At 41.7% G+C, this 25,190-nt stretch overlaps 1 protein-coding gene across 1 annotated transcript in view; it reads right to left on the bottom strand.

The window, feature by feature from the left end:
- Positions 1 to 16,737, bottom strand: part of LOC139560004 (aryl hydrocarbon receptor repressor-like) — a 33,752-nt gene extending 17,015 nt beyond the window's left edge. Inside the window, exons 1-2 of the mRNA XM_071376514.1 lie at positions 16,676 to 16,737; positions 15,526 to 15,707 (exon numbers count right to left, since the gene is read on the bottom strand). Coding sequence (XP_071232615.1) covers positions 15,526 to 15,707; positions 16,676 to 16,737 — 244 coding nt within the window. The remainder of the gene's footprint in view (positions 1 to 15,525; positions 15,708 to 16,675) is intronic.
- Between the last annotated feature and the right edge of the window lie 8,453 nt (positions 16,738 to 25,190).

Genomic DNA, 25,190 nt, shown 5'->3' with positions numbered 1-25,190 from the left:
ACATGATAGATAGACCTGCAGTATGAAACCTACACTAACTCTATCATTTGGTAGCCTAGGGGTGGCAGGTAGCCTAGCGGTTAGAGCGTTGGGCCAGTAATCAAAAAGGTTGCTGGTTTGAATCCCTGAGTCAACTAGGTGAGAAATATGCCTAAGTGCTCTTGAGCAAGGCACGTAAACCCTAATTGCTCCTATAAATCGCTCTGGATAAGAGCATCTGCTAATTAATGCAGTTTTGCTGTTGTTGATAGATGAATGGATGCTAATCAAACCCAGACAGACACCATTACATTTACAACCAGATGTGTACTTATGCCGTGGAAATAGTGTCTTAGGGAATGGAATGAAAACACTGCCAAATATTCTGGTTCATGTTCTTTCTTCATAATATCAAAAACATGAGAATTACAAACCCTATCTCAGATGTACACTGTCTGTATCTGCATGTCTACAGTGATTTGGTCCATATCATACTCATGATTATCATTGGCAATTTGAAAATGTTTATAAGAAGGTCACTGACTGGCTCTAGAGGACCATCTCTCTTCCTGGTCTATTGAAAAGGTTCAGCAGGTCATTCCTCAGTACTGTATGCAGAGACCCAGGGACAGGGAGGGTCAAGGCCAGAGTCCTGCAGGATATCTCTCCTTGTAACACTGTCCCCCTGGGCATGAGGGATGGGACCTCTCTGACATGGAGAATATCTCTCGCCATCGCAGGGGTCTGCTGGCCATGATGGAATGCCCTCTTCTCTCCATGACAACTGTCAATCACTCCCGTTAGGAACTATGGTGATTGGACTGACACTGACCATCATAATGGCTCATTACCTCTAAATATTGCAGAAAGCCTGTGGCCTACACGATGAGATGATTATGGACAAAAGAGCGAGATTCGACGATCATGTCGCCAGAATAGAACACTCAATATTTATTGGAAAAGAGCATCAAACTCATCACCTTGCACTTTCACCATCCTGTGAAGTTCATCATCATTTATTTAATCTGTAGCCTAATAAACTGTAGGCTATGGTTTCCCAAGTCATAGAGGGAGGACAACAAAACATATCATCGCGTGACTCCAAGTGTACTTCAATATGATTGTTTTCTATCAATATTTGCGCATAAAAGCATTCCCACTGACATTTATTGGATAATAAATGTTACTGACACAAAAACACGCAACCTTTAAATTTTTATTTATTTATTTCACCTTTATTTAAATAGCCATCACTAGCACATTAGAGGCTGCATATACATACACTTGGAATCATTGGCCACTTTAATAATGGAACACTAGTCACTTTAAGAAAGTTGACATATTTTGCATTGCTCATCTCGTATGTATATACTGCATTCTATCCTATTCTACTGTATCTTAGTCTATGCCACTCTGACATTGCTCACCCAATATTTATATATTCTTAATTCCATTCCTTTACTTTAGATTTGTGTGTATTGTTGTGAAATTGTAAGATATTACTGTTAGATATTACTGCACTGTTAGAGCTAGAAACACAAGCATTTCGCTACACCCGCAATAACATCTGCTAAACAAGTGTATATGACAAATCCAATTTGATTTGATTTGAGTGAGACACAGAAAAGAGCCAACCAGTAAAAGCAGAGCCCCATTCATTATCGATGCTGTTTGGGATCTTAAATACAACAAATTCATAACATATTGTACAAATTGGATTTGTAACATAACATACAGATTGCCCAAAAAAAGGACATAACATGTCATACGAAATGGAGGATGTAGTGCACAATTGGATGACGTAGCACTCAAAAAACGAGGACCCCTTTTGGCTCAAGAGCATCACTTTCAAAATGACTGGCAAAAATGATACAAAAGTTCTGGAGCGTCCCTTTTATTAGTTTTTTGTATCATTTCTTTTGTATTTTACGATCTTGTCTAATCGCTGCAACTCCCCAACGGGCTCGGGAGCTTAACCCGGAAGCCAGCTGCACCAATCGGAGGAGGTGCCATCAGGCACCTAGCCCGCCACAAGGAGACGCTAGGGCGCGATGAGCCAAGTAAAGCCCCCCCAGCCAAACCTCCCCTAACCCGGACAACGCTGGGCCAATTGTGAGCCGTCGTATGGGACTCAAGCCTACGGCTGGTAGTGGCACAGCAGGGAATGACCCGGGTCTGTAGTAACGCCTCTAGCACTGCGATACGATGCCTTAGACCGCTGCGCCATTCGGGAGGCCTTGAGCGTCACTGTAATGCAGAGGTGTCAAACCCTTTCCATAGAGGGCCTAGTGTCTGTAGGTTTTTTGTTTTTTGTTTTTCCTTTCAATTAAGCTCTAGACAACCAAGTGTGACCTTAATTCATCAATCAATTACAAAGGAGGAACGAAAACCCACAGACACTCGGCCTTCCGAGTGTCTGTGGGTTTAATTGAACAACACAGAGGGAAATTAAAGTGCAGCTGATCCGGAATTCTAAAGAACTGATTCTGAAAGTGGAATGGAATTAAGGGTAGATCATTTGGGTAATTCTGCATTTGGATAGTTGATATTTTGGCTATTGCTCAAAATCTGATTACATAAGCAAATTAGATCACTAATCCTTCCAAAACCCACAAAGGAATATTTTTGTTAGCAGCAGTATTTCGGGACAGGTTTCAGTTGCTCTCCTTGATTCAATGTCAAAGGAATAAAATTATTGCCTTGGAACCACATTAACCAAGTTTCCATCCAACCTTTTTATGGAATTAAAGTACATGTCGGATAATGACAGGACTGACGGAAACATAAAATGTGTCGGTAATCTTTCCAAATGTAGACAAAACAAAATATGCTAAACAAGGTCATCTACAAGTCTCTGCTAGGTAAAGCCCAGCCTTATCTCAGCTCACTAGTTACCATAGCAGCACCCACCCGTAGCACACGCTCCAACAAGTATATCTCACTGGTCACCCCCAAAGCCAATTCTTCCTTTGGCCGCCTCTTCTTCCAGTTCTCTGCTGCCAATGACTGGAACGAACTGCAAAAATCTCTGAAGCTGGAGACTCTTACCTCCCTCACTAGCTTTAAGCAACAGCTGTCAGAGCAGCTCACAGATCACTGCACCTGTACATAGCTCATCTGTAAATAGCCCATCCAATCTACCTCATCCCCATACTGTATTTATTAATTAATTTATCTTGCTCCTTTGCACCCCAGTATCTCAACTTGCACATTCATCTTCTGCACATCCTACCATTCCAGTGTTTAATTGCTAAATTGTAATTACTTTGCCACCATGGCCTATTTATTGCCTTACCTCTCTTATCCTACCTCATTTGCACATGCTGAATATCGATTTTTCTACTGTATTATTGATTGTATGTTTGTTTATTCCATGTGTAACTCTGTGTTGTTGTATGTGTCGAACTGCTTTGCTTTATCTTGGCCAGGTCGCAGTTGCAAATGAGAACTTGTTCTCAACTATCCTACCTGGTGAACAGAATTTAACAGTTTGATGGCCTTGAGAAGCTGTTTTTCAGTCTCTCAGTCCCAACTTTGATGCACCTGTACTGACCACCGCCTTCTGGATGATAGCGGGGTGAACAGGCAGTGGCTCGGGTTGTTGTTGTCCTTGATGATCTTTTTGGCCTTCCTGTGACATCATGTACTGTAGGTGTCCTGCAGGGAAGGTAGTGTGCCCCCGGTGATGCGTTGAGCAGACTGCACCACCCTCTGGAGAGCCCTGCGGTTGCGGGCGGTGCAGTTGCCATACCAGGCGGTGATACAGCCCGAAAGGATGCTCTCAATTGTGCACCTGTAAAAGTTTATAAGGGTTTTTGGTGCCAAGCCAAATTTCTTCAGCCTCCTGAGGTTTAAGAGACGCTGTTGCGCCTCCTTCACCACACTGTCTGTGTGGGTGGAACATTTCAGTTTGTCAGTGATATGTACGCAGAGGAACTTGAAGCTTTCTACCTTTTCCACTGGGGTCCCATCGATGTGGATAGGTGCTGTTTCCTGAAGTCCACGATCAACTCCTTTGTTCTGTTAACGTTGAGTGAGAGGTTATTTTCCTGGCACCACACTTCCAGGGCCCTCATCTCCTCCCTGTAGGCTGTCTCGTCATTGTTGGTAATCAGGCCTACTACTGTTGTGTCGTCTGCAAACTTGATGATTGAGTTGGAGGCGTGCGAGGCCACGCAGTCATGGGTGACCAGGAGTACAGGAGGGGGCTGAGCACGCATCCTTGTGGGGCCACCTTGTTGAGTATCAGCGAAGTGGAGGTGTTTTTTACTACTTTCACCACCTGGGGGGCAGCCCATCAAGAAGTCCAGGAACCAGTTGCACATGGCGGGATTCAGACCCAGGGCCTCAAGTTTAATGATGAGCTTGGAGGGTATTGAGCACAGACACCCAGCCACACCCACAAGCACAGCCACACAACACTTGAGTGCCGCCCCCTTCCATAATGGTTGGATTTTCAAATACGACCAACGAGAGGTCTCAATCCCAGAGGGAAAAAAACATTTGAGAGAGCCAATCAAATATTGCATTAACAAACGGCCTCCTTTCCAGACCAGTATGGTCACAGCTCTGCCTGCGCTGAGTCACATGGGTCGCTTCAGTCAGGCTAATGGCTGTCTCCATGCAAAATAAAACTGAGCATGCAAACCGGGGTCAAGGAGAATGTGTTGGCTTTTCAATAAGTATTTGTCTCTCCTTGCATTAAATTAATCCAACCTAAACCCACTGACCTTTACAATCTCTGGTTGTAGAAATCAACTGATGGCATGATTTACTCATGCATACTTCCCCATTAGCTATTGTCAAATCCAATTTTAAGTATAAAACTAGGTTAAAACTGAAAACAGCAACGCAGCCAGGATCTGAAAATAGAACTATCTCTAAAACACTTCTGCAAGTAGAGTAATAAGGTAGCTAAAGAAGTGAATGAGACAAGAGGAATATGAGCCCAGCTGCCAAGGAAGGATAAGCAGTGTCATGTCTAATGTAATCAGCCCGGAGCCTTTAATGCATGGGGCTAATTGGCTTGGAGCATGTATACAGTAGTACTACACAAAGTGGCTGTGACAAGGCCTGGGTGGCTATGGAGGGGGAATATGTAAATAATGACATCAAGGACAAGACAACAGAGATGGCCCTCAAGCAATGAACGCCAAATAAATCTATCAATCTTCTAAACGATGCTATAAATGACACAGAAATCCTATCTAAGCTCTAAGGGAAGGAACAGCATAATAACTCTCAGGGAAGTCAATTGAGCTTCCTGCTCCATACCACCTCTAGACTGGGTATATGTAAATCAATCTTAACATCTGTATATACAGTGCATTCAGAAAGTATTCAGACCCCTTGACTTTATCCACAAAAAAAGCTCTACGGACAATTCCTCGCTCTGACCTGCACTGACATCTGTGGGACCTTACATAGACAGGTGTGTGCCTTTCCAAATCATGTCAAATCAATTGAACTTTCCACAGGTGGACTCCAGTCAAGTTGTAGAAACATCTCAAGGATGATCAATGGAAACAGGATGCACCTGAGCTCAATTTCTATTTTCATAGCAAAGGGTCTGAATACTTATGTAAATAAGGTATTTCTGTTTTCACTTTGTCATTTTGGGGTATTGTGTGTAGATTGATGAGGAAAATGTTTATTTAATAAATTTTATAATAAGGCTGTAACGTAACAACATTTGGAAAAAGTCAAGGGGTCTGAATACTTTCCGAATACACTGTATGTCTTGGTGCGTGTCTAGTGCTGTAAAGGCAATAAGTCCCAACTCTGAAGCGCAAGAGGTGGCTCCCCACTCATTTCTGCAGGGCTGGTCTCCTACACGCTGCACTGATCAACAGATCGTTTTCATAACCATTTCTGAGGTCAGAACCCAGTCTGCTGCAGTCACGCAACTGCTCGCCTGGTGAGCTTTACTACATGCCTACAACACGAAGAGCCTCTTAAAGAGACATTGTGCTGATTTCCTAAGAGGCTAAAACTCATTACTCAATCACAAGTAGTTAGTGTACAGTACCTACAGAAAGTCTACACCCCCCCTTGGATTTCTTCACATTTCATTATGTTACAAAGTGGGATTAAAATTGATTTAATTGTCATTTTTGTCAACAACCTACACAAAATACTCTAATGTCAAAAATGAAGATTTCTGTCAAAATATAAAAGCTTTTTTTATTAAAGGAAAATAAACACTAATATACCTTGATTAGAGAAGTGTTCAATACATGTTAGAAACACCTTTGGAAGTCATTACAGCTGTGAGTCTTCTTGGGTAAGTCTCATAAGAGCTTTAAACACCTGTATTGTCCATTATTCTTTTCAAAATTATTCAAGCTCTGTCTAGGTGTGTTGGGGTTCATGGCTAGATAGCAATTTTCAAGTCTTGCCATAGGTTTTCAAGCAGATTGAAGTCAAAACTGTAACTTGGCCACTCAGGAACATTCTGTCTTCTTGGTAAGCAACTCCAGTGTAGATTTGTATATACTCCATTAGGGAGTATTTTGTGTAGATCAATGACAAAATTACAATTAAATCTATTACAATCCCAATTTGTAACACAACAAAATGTGAAAAAAGTTCAAGAGGGTGTAGACTTTCTATAGTCACTGTACCCATATCAGGAGGAGGACATCATACTGTTACTGTGACTGTGATTTTCCTGTTTTCACTTCTCATCCTTCAATTGTTTTTGTGATACTTCGGTATCAATCACTGGGGAAGGAGGGGGGGGGGGGGGGGGGATCAGGGGCCAACTGAATGAGAAACAGGGAGGAGGTTTTAATTTCTGTGACTGATTTCATCCTTGCTGAATGAAATGACTGTGAGTAGCTACTTCAGGAATGTGAGTGTTCAGCACACAAAATGACAAATGAAAGGGGGGTCAGTGAGTGTAAGGTGCAGAGGATAGTATACAGTGGCTTGCGAAAGTATTCACCCCATTTGGCATTTTTCCTATTTTGTTGCCATACAACCTGGAATTAAAACGGATTTTTGGGGGGGTTTGTATCATTTCATTTACACAACATGCCTACCATTTTGAAGATGCAAAATATTTTTTATTGTGAAACAAACAAGAAATAAGACAAAAAAGACAGAAAACTTGAGCGTGCATAACTATTCACCCCCCCAGTCAATACTTTGTAGAGCCACTTTTTGCAGCAATTACAGCTGCAAGTCTCTTGGGGTATGTATCTATAAGCTTGGCACATCTAGCCACTGGGAATTTTGCCCATTCTTCAAGGCAAAACTGCTCCAGCTCCAAGTTGGATGGGTTCCGCTGGTGTACAGCAATCTTTAAGTCATACCACAGATTCTCAATTGGATTGACATCTGGGATTTGACTAGGTCATTCCATGACATTTAAATGTTTCCACTTAAACCACTTGAGTGTTGCTTTAGCAGTATGCTTAGGGTCATTGTCCTGCTGGGAGGTGAAACTCCACCCCAGTCTCAAATCTCTGGAAGACTGAAACAGGTTTCCCTCAAAAAATTCCCTGTATTTAGCGCCATCCATCATTCCTTCGATTCTGACCAGTTTCCCAGTCCCTGCCAATGAAAAACATCCCCACAGCATGATGCTGCCACCACCATGCTTCACTGTGGGGATGGTGTTCTCGGGGTGATGAGAGGTGTTGAGTTTGCGCCAGACATAGCGTTTCCTTGATGGCCAAAAAGCTAAATTTTAGTCTCATCTGACCAGAGTACCTTCATCCATATGTTTGGGGAGTTTCCCACATGCCTTTTGGTGAACACCAAACGTGTTTGCTTATTTTTTTCTTTAAGCAATGGCTTTCTTCTGGCCACTCTTCCGTAAAGCCCAGCTCTGTGGAGTGTACGGCTTAAAGTAGTCCTATGGACAGATACTCCATATTCTTTCCATTTTTTAATAATGGATTTATTAGTTTCTGATATTTTTTTATAACCCATGTACTTATGTACTTATGTTCTTCTCTACAACTTTGTCCCTGACCTGTTTGGAGAGCTCATTGGTCTACATGGTGCCATTTGGTTGGTCGTACCCCTTGCTTAGCGGTGTTACAGACTCTGGGGCCTTTCAGAACAGGTGTATATATACTGAGATCATGTGACAGATCATGTGACACATAGATTGCACACAGGTGGACTTTATTTAACTAATTATGTGACTTCTGAAGGTAATTGGTTGCACCAGATCTTATTTAGGGGCTTCATAGCGAAGGAGGTGAATACATATGCACGCACCACTTTTCCGTTTAAAATTATTATTTTTTTAAACAAGCTACTCTTTTCATTTCACTTCACCAATTTGGACTATTTTGTGTATGCCCATTACATGAAATACAAATAAAAATCCATTTAAATTACAGATTGTAATGCAACAAAATAGGAAAAACGCCAAGGAGAGGAGAGTAGCCTAAATACACATCATGAAGTTAATTGAGGAGCCAAGTATGAAATCTAAATAAGACTACTTACTTTTACAGTCATGTTGAAACTATATTATATAAAATTATGTCATTGTTGTTATTTACACATTAATGTAGCATAATATACCTAAAATAAAAGCTTAATTAACGGATTAAACTAATTTGTTACTGTCTAAATGCCCCCATCCCCAGGGTTTCTCATTGACTTGCGTGATCTATGTTGTCTAGTGCATTGATGATCAACGACTGTGGTGTTGTAGACAAAACTTGGAGTGCGAGTTGACACTAAAAAATGTTGGGTGACAACAGTCTTTGTCGGGGTTCTTGAGTCGATATAGTTTTGTATATTGACTAGTCCGAAGAGCAGGTGGATTTGTCGTTAGAGAAGGGTCCAATACATGTTAGAAACACCTTTGGAAGTGGTTACAGCTGTGAGTTTTCTTGGGAAAGTCTCATAAGAGCTTTAAACACCTGTATTGTCCATTGTCCAGTACAATGCATGTCTGTCGTCGCTGTAGCAGTCATGAAAATAATAAAGATGTAAACATTACTATGCATTTACACATGATAATTCATCATAATTTCTCCCGTCATATTCACTTTTGAAAATGTATCTTTGGGCTTGATTAAACGAACACCATTAATCCATCAATAAATCAATATATTTCCATTAACATACATTTGTTGTTTTGTGGCTGTTGTTATCGTGCCAAAATGGATAATAACATGTGTTGTGAAAATGCTTGTTAAGTAGATGTTTTTTATGATCTGATAACAAATTAAAAATCACAGTTTAGACAAAAAGAGCTTGTGCCAAATCAGTTAGCACTGCAGTCATCATGCAATATGACCAAGATTAGTACCCCTCCTTTATGACATATTAAGGTCACTTCCTCACGCTATTGCGAGCAGACAAATAGTTTTCCATTATCTATACTGTAAATAAGAATTTGTTCTTAACTGACTTGCCTAGTTAAATAAAGGTCAAATAAAAAATAAAATATTTTCCATGAATGTTGCCTTTGGCTGATTGAACACAACCAATATTGGATAGCTGAATATCACTGAAAAGTAGAAAACATAAGTAAATTACATGTTGGATCACAGCAGAATAACATCTGCTAAGATTTGAATCGTTGCTGATAATAACAACTATTTGGTAGAAACAGAACAAGCCAAAACTGTTTACTATTTCTAAAAACACTCTTCATGATCAATCGAGGCATTGTTTCTGGAAATAACAATGAAGTGAACAATAGATTATGGGATGAAGTGTAACAATGGCCGACAGATCAGGATGAAAGAAGAACAAAGAGAATTTCTATGAGAAAAAAATCTAAAATTATATAATCAAAACCTAAATTATCCTGGGCCATATTAAATTCTGGAGCTAATTGCTTGGATTCATTGGAACGAAAATGTCTTATCCTTATTGACAAACAGTCTATTCAAACATGATGACAACAAACACGGGGGGAAATGGAATTTCCCGTTCTGCACGCAAGCTGAAGGAAATCTGCCAGAGAAGGTTGTGCAGCTGCCAAACACTCTGCCCTCCGATAGCCAATGATATTACATGATACTCAGAGCACCTAGTTAAACATGGAGGAGAAGGTAGAACCCAAGACCTCTTCTGTGTACTGATTCCATTCTAGCCCCTCGATCCCCCTGGTCAACATGATAAGCACTACAACTGGAATTAGAAATATGGAACTGTGACCAGACTGCAGAGTATGCAACATCACAATTCAACACAGCACTTACAAAGGTTTTACATTAAAGTAATGCTTTCTTAGTGGTACTTCATAAGTTGGTGGGGCCTTTGGCTCCCTTTGTACCAATTCTGTAACATTTCAGAACCCTTTTCACTCACCTCTCAATATCATTATACTAAACCTATAACCTCTTCTGCATTTCCGTTTGAAGATTATCACGCTACTGTACTGATACAGTGAGTTTCAGAAGAGCATTTTAAGGTTATGGACGATAATCCAGTCTACCTCGCTTGCTTTAACATGGTACAATTCACTCAACTGGCAGCGCCTCAAACACATTAGCTCAGATTAGCTTCATTTGAATTACTTAATTTGGCTACATCTGGGATATAATTTCCTAAAATTCAGATTTAAAATGACATGGGGACGGACCTACACAGTTGTTCTAAGGAAAATCTCTGTTCTGATTCAACATTTTAGGCACAGTATATAATGGCTGTTTCATTTGATTATAACAAATTCAATTTGGGTTTACAATAGGTGATAGATTACAAACTCACTTTAGAAATTAATTGTTAACATTCACACACAGCATCCTCGTTGTGTCATGAGAGGTCAATAGATCCCCACCAATAAGCACGGATGTATAAAACCCAATGTCGTGGCACTTGTGTCACGCCCTGACCATAGAGAGCCCTCGGTTCTCTATGGTGTTTAGGTCAGAGCGTGACTGGGGGGGTTATCTAGTATTTAGATTTCTAGGTTGGTGGTTTGTGTGGTTCCCAATTAGAGGCAGCTGGTAATCGTTTCCTCTAATTGGGGATCATATTTAGGTAGGCTTTTCCCCCACCTCCATTTGTGGGATATTGATTGTTTGTTAGTGTGTTTGGGCACTATGTCCTCACGGTCTTTTTAAGTTTTGTTATTTTGGTTTTGTTAGTTTCACTGAAGTAAATATGTGGAACTATACTCACGCTGCGCCTTGGTCCGCTCATTTCCAAGTTCGTGACAACTTGATACATACTTTCCTTTCTTGTGCATTACACTGAGCCCTGAGGGCGGTCCGGACCTTGCCAGGGAGCAGTCACGCAATGTACTCAGGGAATAAGTGGAGCATTCATTACCTCTCTGATCTGACTATTCCTTCACTGCCACTTTCACTTGTGCACAATTACTCCCTCATGTGCTGGGGCACATTATAGCTTCCTAATATCTACCATTTTCCTTTCCCCATTACTCTGTATTCCACAGAAATACACTGTCATGTAGGCTCATACAAGTCAAACAGGCAAGTTAGTCAACACTGACAAGACGATCATACATTTTTCTCCAGGTAACACGCTGGGAACAGGCAGCATGACACCTTACTGGAGATGTATCCTGTACAAAAAATGACATTTCTACGGACTTTTATGGTTCGTATGAATGTACTGCGGAGAAATTACCACATCTTCAAGACTGTTACCCTGTTATTGTTTTTTCCTTGTCTGATCATTTCAAAGAGCAGCTTTTCATGTTGAATGTACAACAGGCAATATCAGAACTCTGCTTAGAATCAAACAGTATTCAGGACCATGAAATTAAAGACCATTGACACTGATCCTCCCCGTAAGGACACTCCCCTGAAACCACAGTGAGCTGTGCAGTGTGTACTAGGTCTCTTAAGCTCTATCACTTCAGCTGCCTTTTTAAAATTCAGGTCAATGCAATTTTACATTTTTGACATTTAGCAGATGCTCTTACCCAGAGCGACTTACAGTAGAGTATATACATTTTCATACTGGTCGCCCTTGGAAATCAAACTCACAACCCTGGCGTTGCAAGCACCATGCTCTACCAACTGAGCCACGCAGAAGTGAAGTGCATGCTCCAATCCTATTAACCTCTCTGTGATCTCATTGTGAGCTGCTGGGAGGACCATACGAGGATGCGTGATATCTAAGTGGGTCTGATGACTGGAAACTGGCAAGGGGAACCACAACTGCTGGCAAAGAGGAAGACCAGCACGTGGCACAACTTGTACTGCAAACTCATTCCTCAGGCTATAGGGTGTTACAGCACTTGTATTATGCAGTATCCTGGATGAGATACTATCTCATCAATATGATTCACAAAAGTACAGCGCAGATAGCACACAAAATAAGAGATGACAGAAAAACAAGAAATACCGGGCACACCTCCGGTATAAGTGTGGTAAACTATGGGAGTACTCAGTCTGTTGCTGTAAATAAAATCTGCTCTAAACTTGAAGGTTTGTAGGGTGCTGCTGAAAACCCATCAAAAATAAACCATCTGTTAAAACTGGAATACATAGAGTTTCAGACGAGGGTCAACCAAGGGTCATAAAACCAAGGGTCATAAAATCAGACAGGGTGATCAACGCAGGGAGTTGAGTTCTGGGTGATCAAATTTGAGCGTAATTGTAAGCGACAACAGTCCAACAATAGTGTTGGGGAAACAAAGGATTTCTTTCCGCTGCATGCTGTGTTCTCAGCTTGCTCTTGTTGAACCAACATATTTGGCGTCTAGACCAGAAGTGGTTTGGGGTCAGTCACTTACGCCTTTTGTTGTGCAGGGCCAATCTATGCAATTATTGACGTGAGGCTATTCAAGCAAAGACACCCACAAGCTCCAGCATGGCGCTGCCACAGAAAGAGACGAGGTCATTACATCACTAATGAGGGAAAATGCTTTAATATTTTCTTCTGTTGTACTGTAACTGTAGATGGGAGGTTTCAATTGGACAATACACTTGCTTTAAGTTTGTAGATATTGATATTAGTCAATCAATCAATCAAATGTATTTATAAAGCCCTTTTTACATCAGCCGATGTAACAAAGTGCTATACAGAAACCTAACCTAAAACCCCAAACAGCAAGCAATGGAGATGTAGAAGCAGAGAACAGAGAACGGCTACAAATTTCTTTCATTGGATAGCATATCTATCTTTTTCACTATTCATAACAGGTTGGGTACTTCCAGTATGAACTTAGTATTTGATGTATTTCAAAGCTATGAAGATGTACAGTATATTGCAAAGACTGCATAAATAAGTGATGACTGACACCTTATTTCACATGTGGACAATTCAGTCAAAACCTGATCTGAATCCAGAATCAGATAATCAAATGATGTTAATACATGCAGCAACACTACCTTGACCTAACATGTTTCATTACAGACGTTGAAGGGATTGGAAATGACACAGAAAAAAAACAAGGCCACAGCTAGACACATTTGACCAATGTATAAAACAGTATATTTCAAAAGTTCATATAAGCTACCAAGCATGTATATCCATCACATATTGGCTGAATGAGCAAGGCTACCACAGCGACATCACGCAGGCGTAGGGTCATGCATGAATGGGTAAACTATCAAGGCTGTTTGGTAATGTTTTCCATTTTCATTTTCTCAAAGTGATAAACCTTGTCAAATACATAGAAAAGTAGGAGTGTGCATGGTTAGAATGTCAATAGGTAGGTTACACTGTTACAACAAAAAGGTACTATCTAGAACCTAAATGGGTTCTTTGGCTGTCCCCATAGGAAAGCTCTTTGAAGAAGCCTTTTTGGTCCCAGGTGGAGGGTTCTACGTGGAACCCAAAAGAGTTCTACCTGGAACCAAAAAGGGTTCTCTTATGGGGACAGCTGAAGAACCCTTCTAGAGCCCTTTTCTGAGTGTAATGATGTCTTATATGGGCCATTCCACCCCAGGAAGGCCTGAAAATATTTTTGATATCTTGGATTGTTCTGGCAATTCTCACATAGAAAATAAATTAGTATTTGGATGGATGTTTGATGTGCTTTTTACATTTGTATCACAAACCATTTTTGAGAAAATCCTGATGAAATTTTAGGCCCTTTTTAGACCTATACATGTCTCCTGTAAGACCTTATGATCCGTTAACCTTACATGATACAGACAATGTGTTGGTGTCATTATACTCCTTACAGTGTTCTCTAAAATATGGAGTATGTCTAGTTTCTGAAATATTTTTTTTCACAAGAATTTATTCAACATTACACATATTCACATTAATATCTCAAAAGTACACTTTTAGATTTGTTCATTTTTAGACATATTGTTTTAAACAATATACTCTACAAGTAATTCACATTTCCAGAGTGGGCTCTCCTCTACTTTTAAAGTTATGATACATTTTATGAGCACCACCAACACAGTGAATGGGAAAATGGATTCAAAGGGAACTCCCTCTGCTGGTGATTTCCTGAATGTACAATCCTAAAGGAGGGCTGTGATTGGTTAATGGCCTGTAACGTCAATTTCTATGTATACAATGGGTCATATCTTCAAAGGTACCAGAAAGCCCACTCTGGAAATGTGATGTGCTTAAAGAGTAAAAATAAGTAAAATCAAAAAGGGCACTTCTGAGATATGAATATATATAAATACATATTTTAAATGTTTAATAAATTAATGTGACTTTTTATTTCAGAATCTAGACATACTCCATATTTTAGAGCACACTATAAGGAGGATAAGACACCAATATGTTGTCTGTATCATGTACGGTTCACAGATCATAGGGTCTTACAGGAGGTCTAAAAGAGGTCTAATAATGTCTGTGATACAAATGTGAAAGCATGTCAAACATCCTTCCATGAGAGCCGCGGCCCTTGCAGAGCAAGGGGAACCACTACTTCAATGTCTCAAAGCGAGTGATGTCACCGATTGAAACGCTATTAGCGCGCACCACCGCTAACTAGCTAGCCATTTCACATCGGTTACACTCACCCCCCTTTCGACCTCCTCCTTTTCCGTAGCAACCAGTGATCCGGGTCAACAGCATCAATGTAACAGTTTAACTTTAGTCCGTCCCCTCGCCCCGACCCGGGCGCGAACCAGGGACCCTCTGCACACATCAACAACAGTCACCCACGAAGCATCATTACCCATCGCTCCACAAAAGCCGCGGCCCTTGCAGAGCAAGGGGAACCACTACTTCAAGGTCTCAAAGCGAGTGACCTCACCGATTGAAACGCTATTAGCGCGCCCCACCACTAACTAGCTAGCCATTTCACATCGGTTACACTGGCTTCAAAAAACAGATTCAGCAACACCTCACGGCACAACGCCTCTCCCCTATTTGACCTAGATAGTTTGTGTGTATGTATTAATATGTAGGCTACGTGTGCCTTTTTTAAGTATGTAGTTCTGTCCTTGAGCTGTTCTTGTCTATTAATGTTTTGTATTATGTCATGTTTCATGTGTTGTGTGGACCCCAAGAAGAGTAGCTGCTGCTTTCGCAATAGCTAATTGGGATCCTAATAAAATACCAAAATCCATGGCCAAATCTCGCATGTGCGCCGTCACGATAGCTTGTAACTGCTGTCACGAGAGACTATATAGGGTGTAACTGCACCACATGGGGACGCTGTGCTGTCTATACCTTGGAAGAAGCTCTTGACCCGGAGGTAGCTGACACTGAGGCGCAGCACGGAGAGCTTGTCCAGTTTGGAGATGATGTCCGGGGTGAAGGGTAGGAGACTGGCCAGCCGGTCCAGCTCTGTATTCAAACGGTCACGGTGCCTCTTAGATGGATTGGTCTTCTGGGTGGCCGCTGTCTGTTTTCTGTCAAATATAGAGAGTTAAGTAATTGATTGATGTTAATTGATGTTATGATAAAAGTTACAATCTAGGCTTTTTTTCATCAATCTACTGATACCAAAATACAGTACTATTTATTGTCCCAATGATGACTGGTTTATTAAATAAGCAAGCATGCGTTACTGAAATTTAAATCCCATTTTGTCTCATTAGTCATTGGAACCTTTACTATGTCTAAACTGGTATTTTGAGAAAGTCAGGTGTTGTCTGTGGGTTCAGAAAACTATGACTTAGTAAATAGCCCAATAATGACTAAATAATGAAGAGGGAAAGCCTATGTAGTAGCAGCAGGTCCCTCAACTGAATAATGCTGAATATACATTTTTTCTCAAGTTGGACATGAAATTGTAAGAAACTTGCAATGGCTTGATAGATGACGTGGACATCAATTAAGGATTCAGAGGGGTTGGGTTAATTTCGGTTGAATGCATTCAGTTGTGCAACTGAATGCACAACTACATAATACTAAAACGATGTATTTACAGTACATCATACTACTACTTAAATAGGCGGGCACAATGTAATTAGTGTGGGTACAGATTGTTACAAAGTACTTACAACTGTAATACATGTTTGTCGTTTGTGTAATTGCACATATATAACGACATTCAATTAGCAAATTAACAGAAAATTATTAATTTAACTTTCTGCACTAGAATTAGATGGTGAGGGATTTCTTTTTGCAAATTGTTTGCAAAGTGTAACCAAATACCCTTAGAAATATAGACAATGTAACAATAAATGCCCACATAGTACGGTATGCTGATTTTAATTGAAGCGTACTTTAAAACATCACAATGCTTTTGTTTGTCCATTAATTTACAAGTGTTGAATATCCATGAAAGCCAGACTGGGAACAATTATATTTTATTTGCACATGCAACAAACAGGCATTTCATGTGAGACTAACTCATTAATATCCGGTACTCAACTGTTTTTGGATGGGCTTCCTTCTCTTCCTTCCCGCATATAAGCAGTCCCCAGGTGGAATCATCATCTGTGAGTCAATTATCATTAATTGCACGTCTCAAGAAGACAAAACTTAGAAAGGGCATATCATGAATAAAGAATTCTATATGAAAATAAAATTCTACAAGCAACAATATTAATTTGATTTCACATTTATTTATCACAATAAACATTACAATTTGCTAACTAATTTAGCGTCCCAGTTATCTCACTATATCCGCTTCACATTCGTGCCTTTGTTTACGTTCAGGGACCAATGGCCTATAGCTTGAAAAAGTGGCATGCATAGTAAGCGCTCAGGTACAGTAAACCATCGATTTAAGGGAAATTAGTATGACTGATCAAAAAATATATATTAACACATCTACTAACTTGCACACTGTATTCAAATGTCATACAACTCACCTAAAGACTGTTCCAATCAATTTGCAAATCAAAAGGAAATCGGTAGTAGTTCTCAACAGTCTAGAGAATTGAATTATACTATTCAGTAAATAAAGTTGCATAAAAACCTAAACTATAGCATACGGTTCAACACAGCTCTCTACAAAGATGGTTTATCAGTCCGCGGTCCTCTTGGCAGGGATGTGGTTGATGTTATATAGACCCGATTGGGTGCCGTTAACTTCCTCGTATTTCAGGTGGCGAATTTATCCCAATGACCTGGCATGCCCTTCGCACGCAACTCTCTGCGATGGGATCTGGGACGAGACGCAAAAACAGTTGTGCGCAGGTGGTCGTACGGCACACTTCTCCGCGGCGAAGGCAAGGAGCGAGGGTCTCTTTAATATTATGGATATTATTTAATATTTACATATAATGGAATTGGTCACCTACAAATTAAATAGTATGAATGTAGGTTATAGTTATATGCACTATTCCCATTCATTGACGTTTGGAAAGGAAGCGGAATAGAATGTACTTTTTCTGAAGGACATTCGACTACATTTTTATTAATGTTCTCACATGTTTTTCTAAATCTTTACTTGCCTGCAGAGAGAAATGGACAAGACACTGAATTCAAATTAAAACAGGGTGAGTATCCATTTTGGTTCTAAAATAAATGTTTGAGTATAAAACATTTTCTTGGATGTGCTACTGTAGCTTAAATGAACTTTTCTGTAAAACATAGCCTATATTATTGTAATAAATTGAATCTTTGTGCATTTAGGCTATGCTATAAGCCATTTCATTGCATCGTCAAAATCAGATGAGGGATAGTGCATGATTTAACACATCACGAAGGGTCATTGGGTTTGAAATAAGACAAATCCATTCTAAAATAGTTCATATTTATTTATAATTTAACTAGGCAAGTCAGTTAAAAACAAATTCGTATTTTACAATGACGGCCTACCCTGGCCAAACCCTCCCCTAACCCGAACAATTGTGCGCCGCCCTATGGGACTCCGATCCCGACTGGTTGTGATACAACCTGGGATCGAACCAGGGTCTGTAGTGACGCCTCTAGCACTGAGATGCAGCGCCGCTGCGCCACTCGGGAGCCCACAGACTAAATGTGTCATATTCTGTTGATAAAAAATATATATACAGAATTTTGTAGTAATACCTCTTTTGAACCAATGTTCCATGAATATCAGAGATAAACAAAAACCATATATTCTTCCCTATAAAAAAAATGACCTGTCCCCTCCATGTCCCCATAGTCCAACTGACATGCCCTGAACCATTGCCCTGAACTCTGAGGCACCAGTGCGATGATAGGTAAAAGTGCGCCACCTGGTGAGCGCAACTCATTGCAAAAAATATATTTATTGAAATGCATGGAGATGAGCAGCATGACAAAAGTGTATTCATTTCATATTCTACATAACTTTTTTTAGAGACAGTACGTTGACAGTCAATAGTAACATGTCAGCACACCAAGTGAACAGTAGGCTATTGTAGCTCCGATCACAAATTCCTTTCAGATAAGCCTGAATTAAATGACCCTTTCTACAATATCTACGGCTGAGGTGGACGTGGACCGTACCTAGTCTTCCAGGATGTAATTGGCGTTGACCACTAAGAAGGGGTCCTCTTCCTCCACAGGTTCCTCTCCCTCAACACCAACTTTCTTCAGCCCAGTCTTCGTTAACTCTATGATGATGTGGTCCTGAAATGAACACATGTACAGAGCATGTCACTCACTCACAAATTGTACAAATCTCACTGCATTATGTAAAGGTCAATACCATAAATGCTTCAAACAGTCAAATATTTAAGATGGTGTTTTCCAATGCTTTACTTACATAATGGATTAGTCTCTGAAGCACTTTCTCAATCAGATACTTCTTGGCAACCATCTCAGCTTCTGACTCGATCTCACTCTTCATCTCTTTCAGGTACCAGTTAAATCAGCTTGCACTTCTTCAGTGAGGACTCTTCGTCAACTGTAAGAATGAAACATTTTGTTAAACGTTGACAAAACTAGTATGCTTTTAATTCAACTAAATTGAGAATAAGGATCCTTTCAGTTTGTTTAAACTCTTACTATCATCCATCTTCTGCGTGTGCAGAATGAGTGGTTGGAGACCCTCCTATACTCAGCGAAGGTCATTTTGAGAGCAGGCTTGGCAGTGCTGGTCTTCTCAGGTCTGCCTGCCCCATGGTCTATGTCCATGGCCTCCTCTGCATGATGGCCATTAGTGCTGTTTGTCCCCTTCACAGACTCATCTATCAAGTCATTCTGATACGGAGAACACAGGATGACAATTGTTTATGTGTAAATGTATCATTTTCAATAAATATATTGTTGCAAAAAGGTGAAAGTGACTGTTTCCTTCCATTCATTCCCCCATTGTGTTTCCTACCCTTCATTCCCCCATTGTGTTTCTTACCATTAATTTCCCCATTGTCGTCTTGTTCCTGGTCGAAGTTGAAGTTGGAGTCGACACTGATGACAGACTTATTCAGAAGTCAGAAGGCCTACTCTACGCGTTTGGGATGCACCTTTAAAAAGTAAAAATAAAAGGGTGAAGATGTATGTTGTACTGTCAATGCAACTCTTCAGATATCATGTAAGCTTACTCATTATGTTAGCAAATTCACTGAACCACCTCTGTTACACCAACAACCATAATTATTAGATTTTGACAAACAATGAAGACACATAAAAAGACAGGAGTTTACTCTACAATGTATAGGGGCCTATACATATGGGGATGTATAATTCAGTAGTAGGTGTCTGACCAGCCACATCTGAGCAGTAGAGCCTGGCCATGCTCTCAGACAGTCGGAGCATGCTATCTAGCTGCCTGACAATGATACACCAGGCTGGCTTGGTGCTGTCACTCTGACACAGATGCTTGTGCGTCAACTCCTTGGCCTCCGAGGTGATCAGGGGTCAACGTGCACCACACCTACAACGGGACAGAAAGCATGTTATGGTAGGTAGATCTCACTGAACGCTGCATCTAAACAGCCCAACACATAAGGAACACCAATACAACAAGTGCAATTATTACCTCTGGTTGAAACTGTAGAGGAAACAGTATGTATCTCTGGATCTTATCAGTGGCGTATACTCGCTCTACAGATTCCATGTTTCTACAGCGCAGGTCTACATTACGTCTGGCTATGACATAATACCACAAGTCACACAAAGGTGGAAATGCATATGCAAAGGTCTCAAAGGGTTCTGAAATAAACATTTCCATTCAATAAGGGCTTACTGCAGGCGCTGAAAAAGTTAGGGAAAAGGGAAGGTTTTGCTTTTACCTCATTGCACTCATCAATCAAATTGACGAAGAGGTCAAATCTGAAAATGATGTGTTCTGACATGTTGACGTTCTGTTTCAGAGACTTAAAGTGGTTGTATCTCCCATGAATGGGGTTGGCAGCTGCCATCCACAGCATGCAATGCTGGTCTCTCACTAGATACTACTCCAAACATGTAACATGCTACATTGCTATGAGGAATTGGCCAGTATGGAGAATTAAGTATAAACGCAAGTCCAAATCCCTATCTCCATCCATGGCTAATTTAGCAAAGGCTCAACACAATGTGTCCTCTTGGCCTTAATGACGAGTTCGACTTGAAACCGTTTTAATAGTTAAAAAATGTCAATATTTTTTATCCTAGTTGAATATTTTGTGTCCATTTTTTTATTTATCCATTATTTTACCAGCTAAGTGGTCTAAGAATATGTTCTCATTTACATCAACAACCTGGGGAATAGTTACAGGGGAGAGGAATGAGCCAATTGTAAACTGGGGATTATTAGGTGACTTTGATGGGTTGAGGGCCAGATTGGGAATTTAGCCAAGAGACCAGGGTTAACACCCCTACTCTTACAACAAGTGCCATGGGATCTTTAATGACCTCAGAGAGTCAGGACACCCATTTAACGTCCCATCCAAAAGACAGGACCCATATTCTTTAGACCAGAGGAAAGAGTGCCTCCTACTGGCCCTCCAACACCACTTCCAGCAGCACCTGGTCTCCCATCCAGGGACTGACCAGAACCAACCCTGCTTAGCTTCAGAAGCAAGCCAGCAGTGGTATGCAGGGTGGTATGCTGCTGGCTAGATATATATGTATATAAATGTATATAAACTCAGACAAAAAAAGAAACATCCTCTCACTGTCAACTGCATTTATTTTCAGTAAACTTAACGTGTACATTTTTGTATGAACATAACAAGATTCAACAACTGAGACATAAACTAAACAAGTTCCATAGACATGTGACTAACAGAAATTGAATAATGTGTCCCTGAACAAATGGGGGGTCAAAATCAAAAGTAACAGTCAGTATCTGGTGTGGCCACCAGCTGCATTAAGTACTGCAGTGCATCTCCTCCTCATAGACTGCACTAGATTTGCCAGTTCTTGCTGTGAGATGTTACCCCACTCTTCCACCAAGGCACCTGCAAGTTCCCGGACATTTCTGTGGGGAATGGCCCTAGCCCTCACCCTCTGATCCAACAGGTCCCGGACGTGCTCAATGGAATTGAGATCCAGGCTCTTCGCTGGCCATGGCAGAACACTGACATTCCTGTCTTGCAGGAAATCACGCACAGAACGAGCAGTATAGCTGGTGGCATTGTCATGCTGGAGGATCATGTCAGGATGAGCCTGCAAGAAGGGTACCATATGAGGGAGGAGGATGTCTTCCCTGTAACGCACAGCGTTGAGATTGCCTGCAATGACAACAAACTCAGTCCGATGATGCTGTGACACACCGCCCTAGACCATGACGGACCCTCCACCTCCAAATCGATCCCACTCCAGAGTACAGGCCTCGGTGTAACGCTCTTCAATGATAAACGCGAATCCGACCATCACCCCTGGTGAGACAAAACCACGACTCGTCAGTGAAGAGCACCTTTTCCAGTCCTGTCTGGTCCAGCGACGGTGGGTTTGTGCCCATAGGTGACGTTGTTGCCGGTGATGTCTGGTGAGGACCTGCCTTACAACAGGCCTACAAGCCCTCAGTTCAGCCTCTCTCAGCCTATTGCGGACAGTCTGAGCACTGATGGAGGGATTGTGCGTTCCTGCTATAACTCGGGCAGTTGTTGTTGCCACCGTGTACCTGTCCCGCGGGTGTGATGTTCGGATGTTCCGATCCTGTGTAGGTGTTGTTACACGTGGTCTGCCACTGCGAGGACGATCAGCTGTCCGTCCTGTCACCCTGTAGTGCACTCTTCGGCGTCTTATAGTACGGACATTGCAATGTATTGCCCTGGACACATCTGCAGTCCTCATGCCTCCTTGCAGCATGCCTAAGGCACATTCACACAGATGAGCAGGGATCCTGAGCATCTTTCTTTTGGTGTTTTTCAGAGTCAGTAGAAAGGCCTCTTTAGTGTCCTAAGTTTTAAAACTGTGACCTTAATTGCCTACCATCTGTAAGCTGTTAGTGTCTTAATGACCGTTCCACAGGTGCATGTTCATTAATTGTTTATGGTTCATTGAACAAGCATGGGAAACAGTGTTTAAACCCATTACAATGAAGATCTGTGAAGTTATTTGGATTTTTACAAATTATCTTTGAAAGACAGGGTCCTGAAAAAGGGACATTTATTTTTTATATTATTGTAAATATTGATCACATTCCTTGTTTATGATCATATATTTTCATACATTGAATGTTAACATTGTGAACCTATGTTATATATCTTTTACCTCCTGTTTCAGGAAAATGTCACTGAGTGTTGCCCCTATATATAGGACCTTCCACCCCCAAGACAGCATTGAATGAGCAGTATTCCGCCATAAGCAAACAAGAAAATGCTCACCCAGAGGTGGCGCTCCTAGTTGCCGGGGACTTTAATGCAGGGAAACTTAAATCCATTTTACAAAATTTCTATCAGCATGTTAAATGTGCAACCAAAGGAAAAAGAACTCTGGACCACCTATACTCCACACAGAGAGACGCATACAAAGCTCTCCCTCATCCTCCATTTGACAAATCTGACCATAATTGTACCCTCCTGATTCCTGCTTACAAGCAAAAACTTAAGCAGGTAGCACCAGTGACTAGATCAATAAAAAAGTGGTCAGAGGAAACAGATGCTAACACTGTTTTGCTAGCACAGACTGAAATATGTTCCGGGATTCCTCCGATGGCATTGAGGAGAACACCACATCTATCATTGGCTTCATCAATAAGTGCATTGATGACGTCATCCCCAGAGTGACTGTACGTACATACCACAACCAGAAGCCATGGATTACAGGCAGCATCCGCACTGAGCTAAAGGCTAGAGCTGCCGCTTTCAAGGAGCAGGACTCTAACCCGGAAGCTTATAAGGAATCCTGATATGCCCTCCGACGAACCATCAAACAGGCAAAGCGGCAATACAGGACTAAGATCGAATCGTACTACACCGGCTCTGACGCTCGTCGGATGTGGCAGGGCTTACAAACCATTACAGACTACAAAGGGAAGCATAGCAGAGAGCTGCCCAGTGACACGAGCCTACCAGACGAGCTAAAAAAACTTATATGCTCGCTTCGAGGCAAGCAACACTGTAACATGCATGAGAGCACCAGCTGTTCCGGAAGACTGTGTGATCACGCTCTACACAGCCGATGTGAGTAAGACCTTTAAACAGGTAAACATTCACAAGGCCGAAGGACCAGGACGTGTAATCCGAGCATGCGCTGACCAACTGGCAAGTGTCTTCACTGACATTTTCAACCTCTCCCTGTCTGAGTCTGTAATACCAACATGTTTTAAGCAGACCACCATAGTCCCTATGCCCATGAACACTTAAGGCAACCTGCCGAAACAACTACTGACCCGTAGCACTCACGTCTGTAGCCATGAAGTGCTTTGAAAGGCTGGTCATGGCTCACATCAACACCATTATCCCAGAAACCCTAGACCCACTCCAATTTGCATACCGCCCCAACAGATCCACAGATGATGCAATCTCCATTGCACTCCACACTGCCTTTTCCCACCTGGACAAAAGGAACACCTATGTGAGAATGCTATTAATTGACTACAGCTCAGTGTTCAACACCATAGTGCCCTCAAAGCTCATCAATAAGATAAGGTCCCTGGGACTAAACACCTCCCTCTGCAACTGGATCCTGGACTACCTGACGGGCCGACCCCAGGTGGTAAGGGTAGGTAACAACAATTCTGCCATGTTGATCCTCAACACAGGGGTTCCTCAGGGGTGCGTGCTCCTGTATTCCCTTTTCACTCATGACTGCACGGCCAGGCACGACTCCAACACCATCATTAAATTTGTCGATGACACAACAGTGGTTGGCCTGATCACTGACAACGATGAGACAACCTATAGGGAGGGGGTCAGAGACCTGGCGGTGGGGTGCCAGGTCAACAACCTCTCCCCCAACATGATCAAGACAAAGGAGATGATTGTGGACTACAGGAAAAAGAGGACCGAGCACGCCCCCATTCTCATCGACGGGGCTGCAGTGGAGCAGGTTGAGAGCTTCAAGTTCCTTGGTGTCCACATCACCAACAAACTGACATGGTCCAAGCACACCAAGACCGTCGTGAAGAGGGCACGCCAAACCTATTTCCCCTCAGGAGACTGAAAAGATTTTGGCACGAGTCCTCAGATCCTCAAAAGATTCTACAGCTGCACCATCGAGACCATCCTGACTGGTTTTATCACTGCCTGAAATGGCAACCGCTCGGCCTCCGACCGCAAGTCAGTACAGAGGGTAGTGCGAACGGCCCAGTACAACACTGGGGTCAAGCTTCCTGCCATCCAGGACCTCTATACCAGGCGGTGTTAGAGGAAGGCCCTAAAAATTGTCAAAGACTCCAGCCACCCTAGTCATAGACTGTTCTCTCTGCTACCGCACGGCAGCGGAGCGCCAAGTCTAGGTACAAGAGGCTTCTAAACAGCTTGTACCCCCAAGCTATAAAACTCCTGAACTGAATCTAGTCAAATGACTACCCAGACTATTGCAGTGCCCCCCCCCCCCTCACCCCCTTTTTAAACTACTGCTACTCTCTGTTGTCATCTATACATAGTCACTTTAAT

Source organism: Salvelinus alpinus, chromosome 30, assembly GCF_045679555.1.
Source record: "Salvelinus alpinus chromosome 30, SLU_Salpinus.1, whole genome shotgun sequence".
Lineage (NCBI taxonomy): Eukaryota > Metazoa > Chordata > Actinopteri > Salmoniformes > Salmonidae > Salvelinus > Salvelinus alpinus.
Note: the sequence above shows the minus strand (reverse complement) of the source record. Positions and strands in the feature narration are given on the sequence as shown.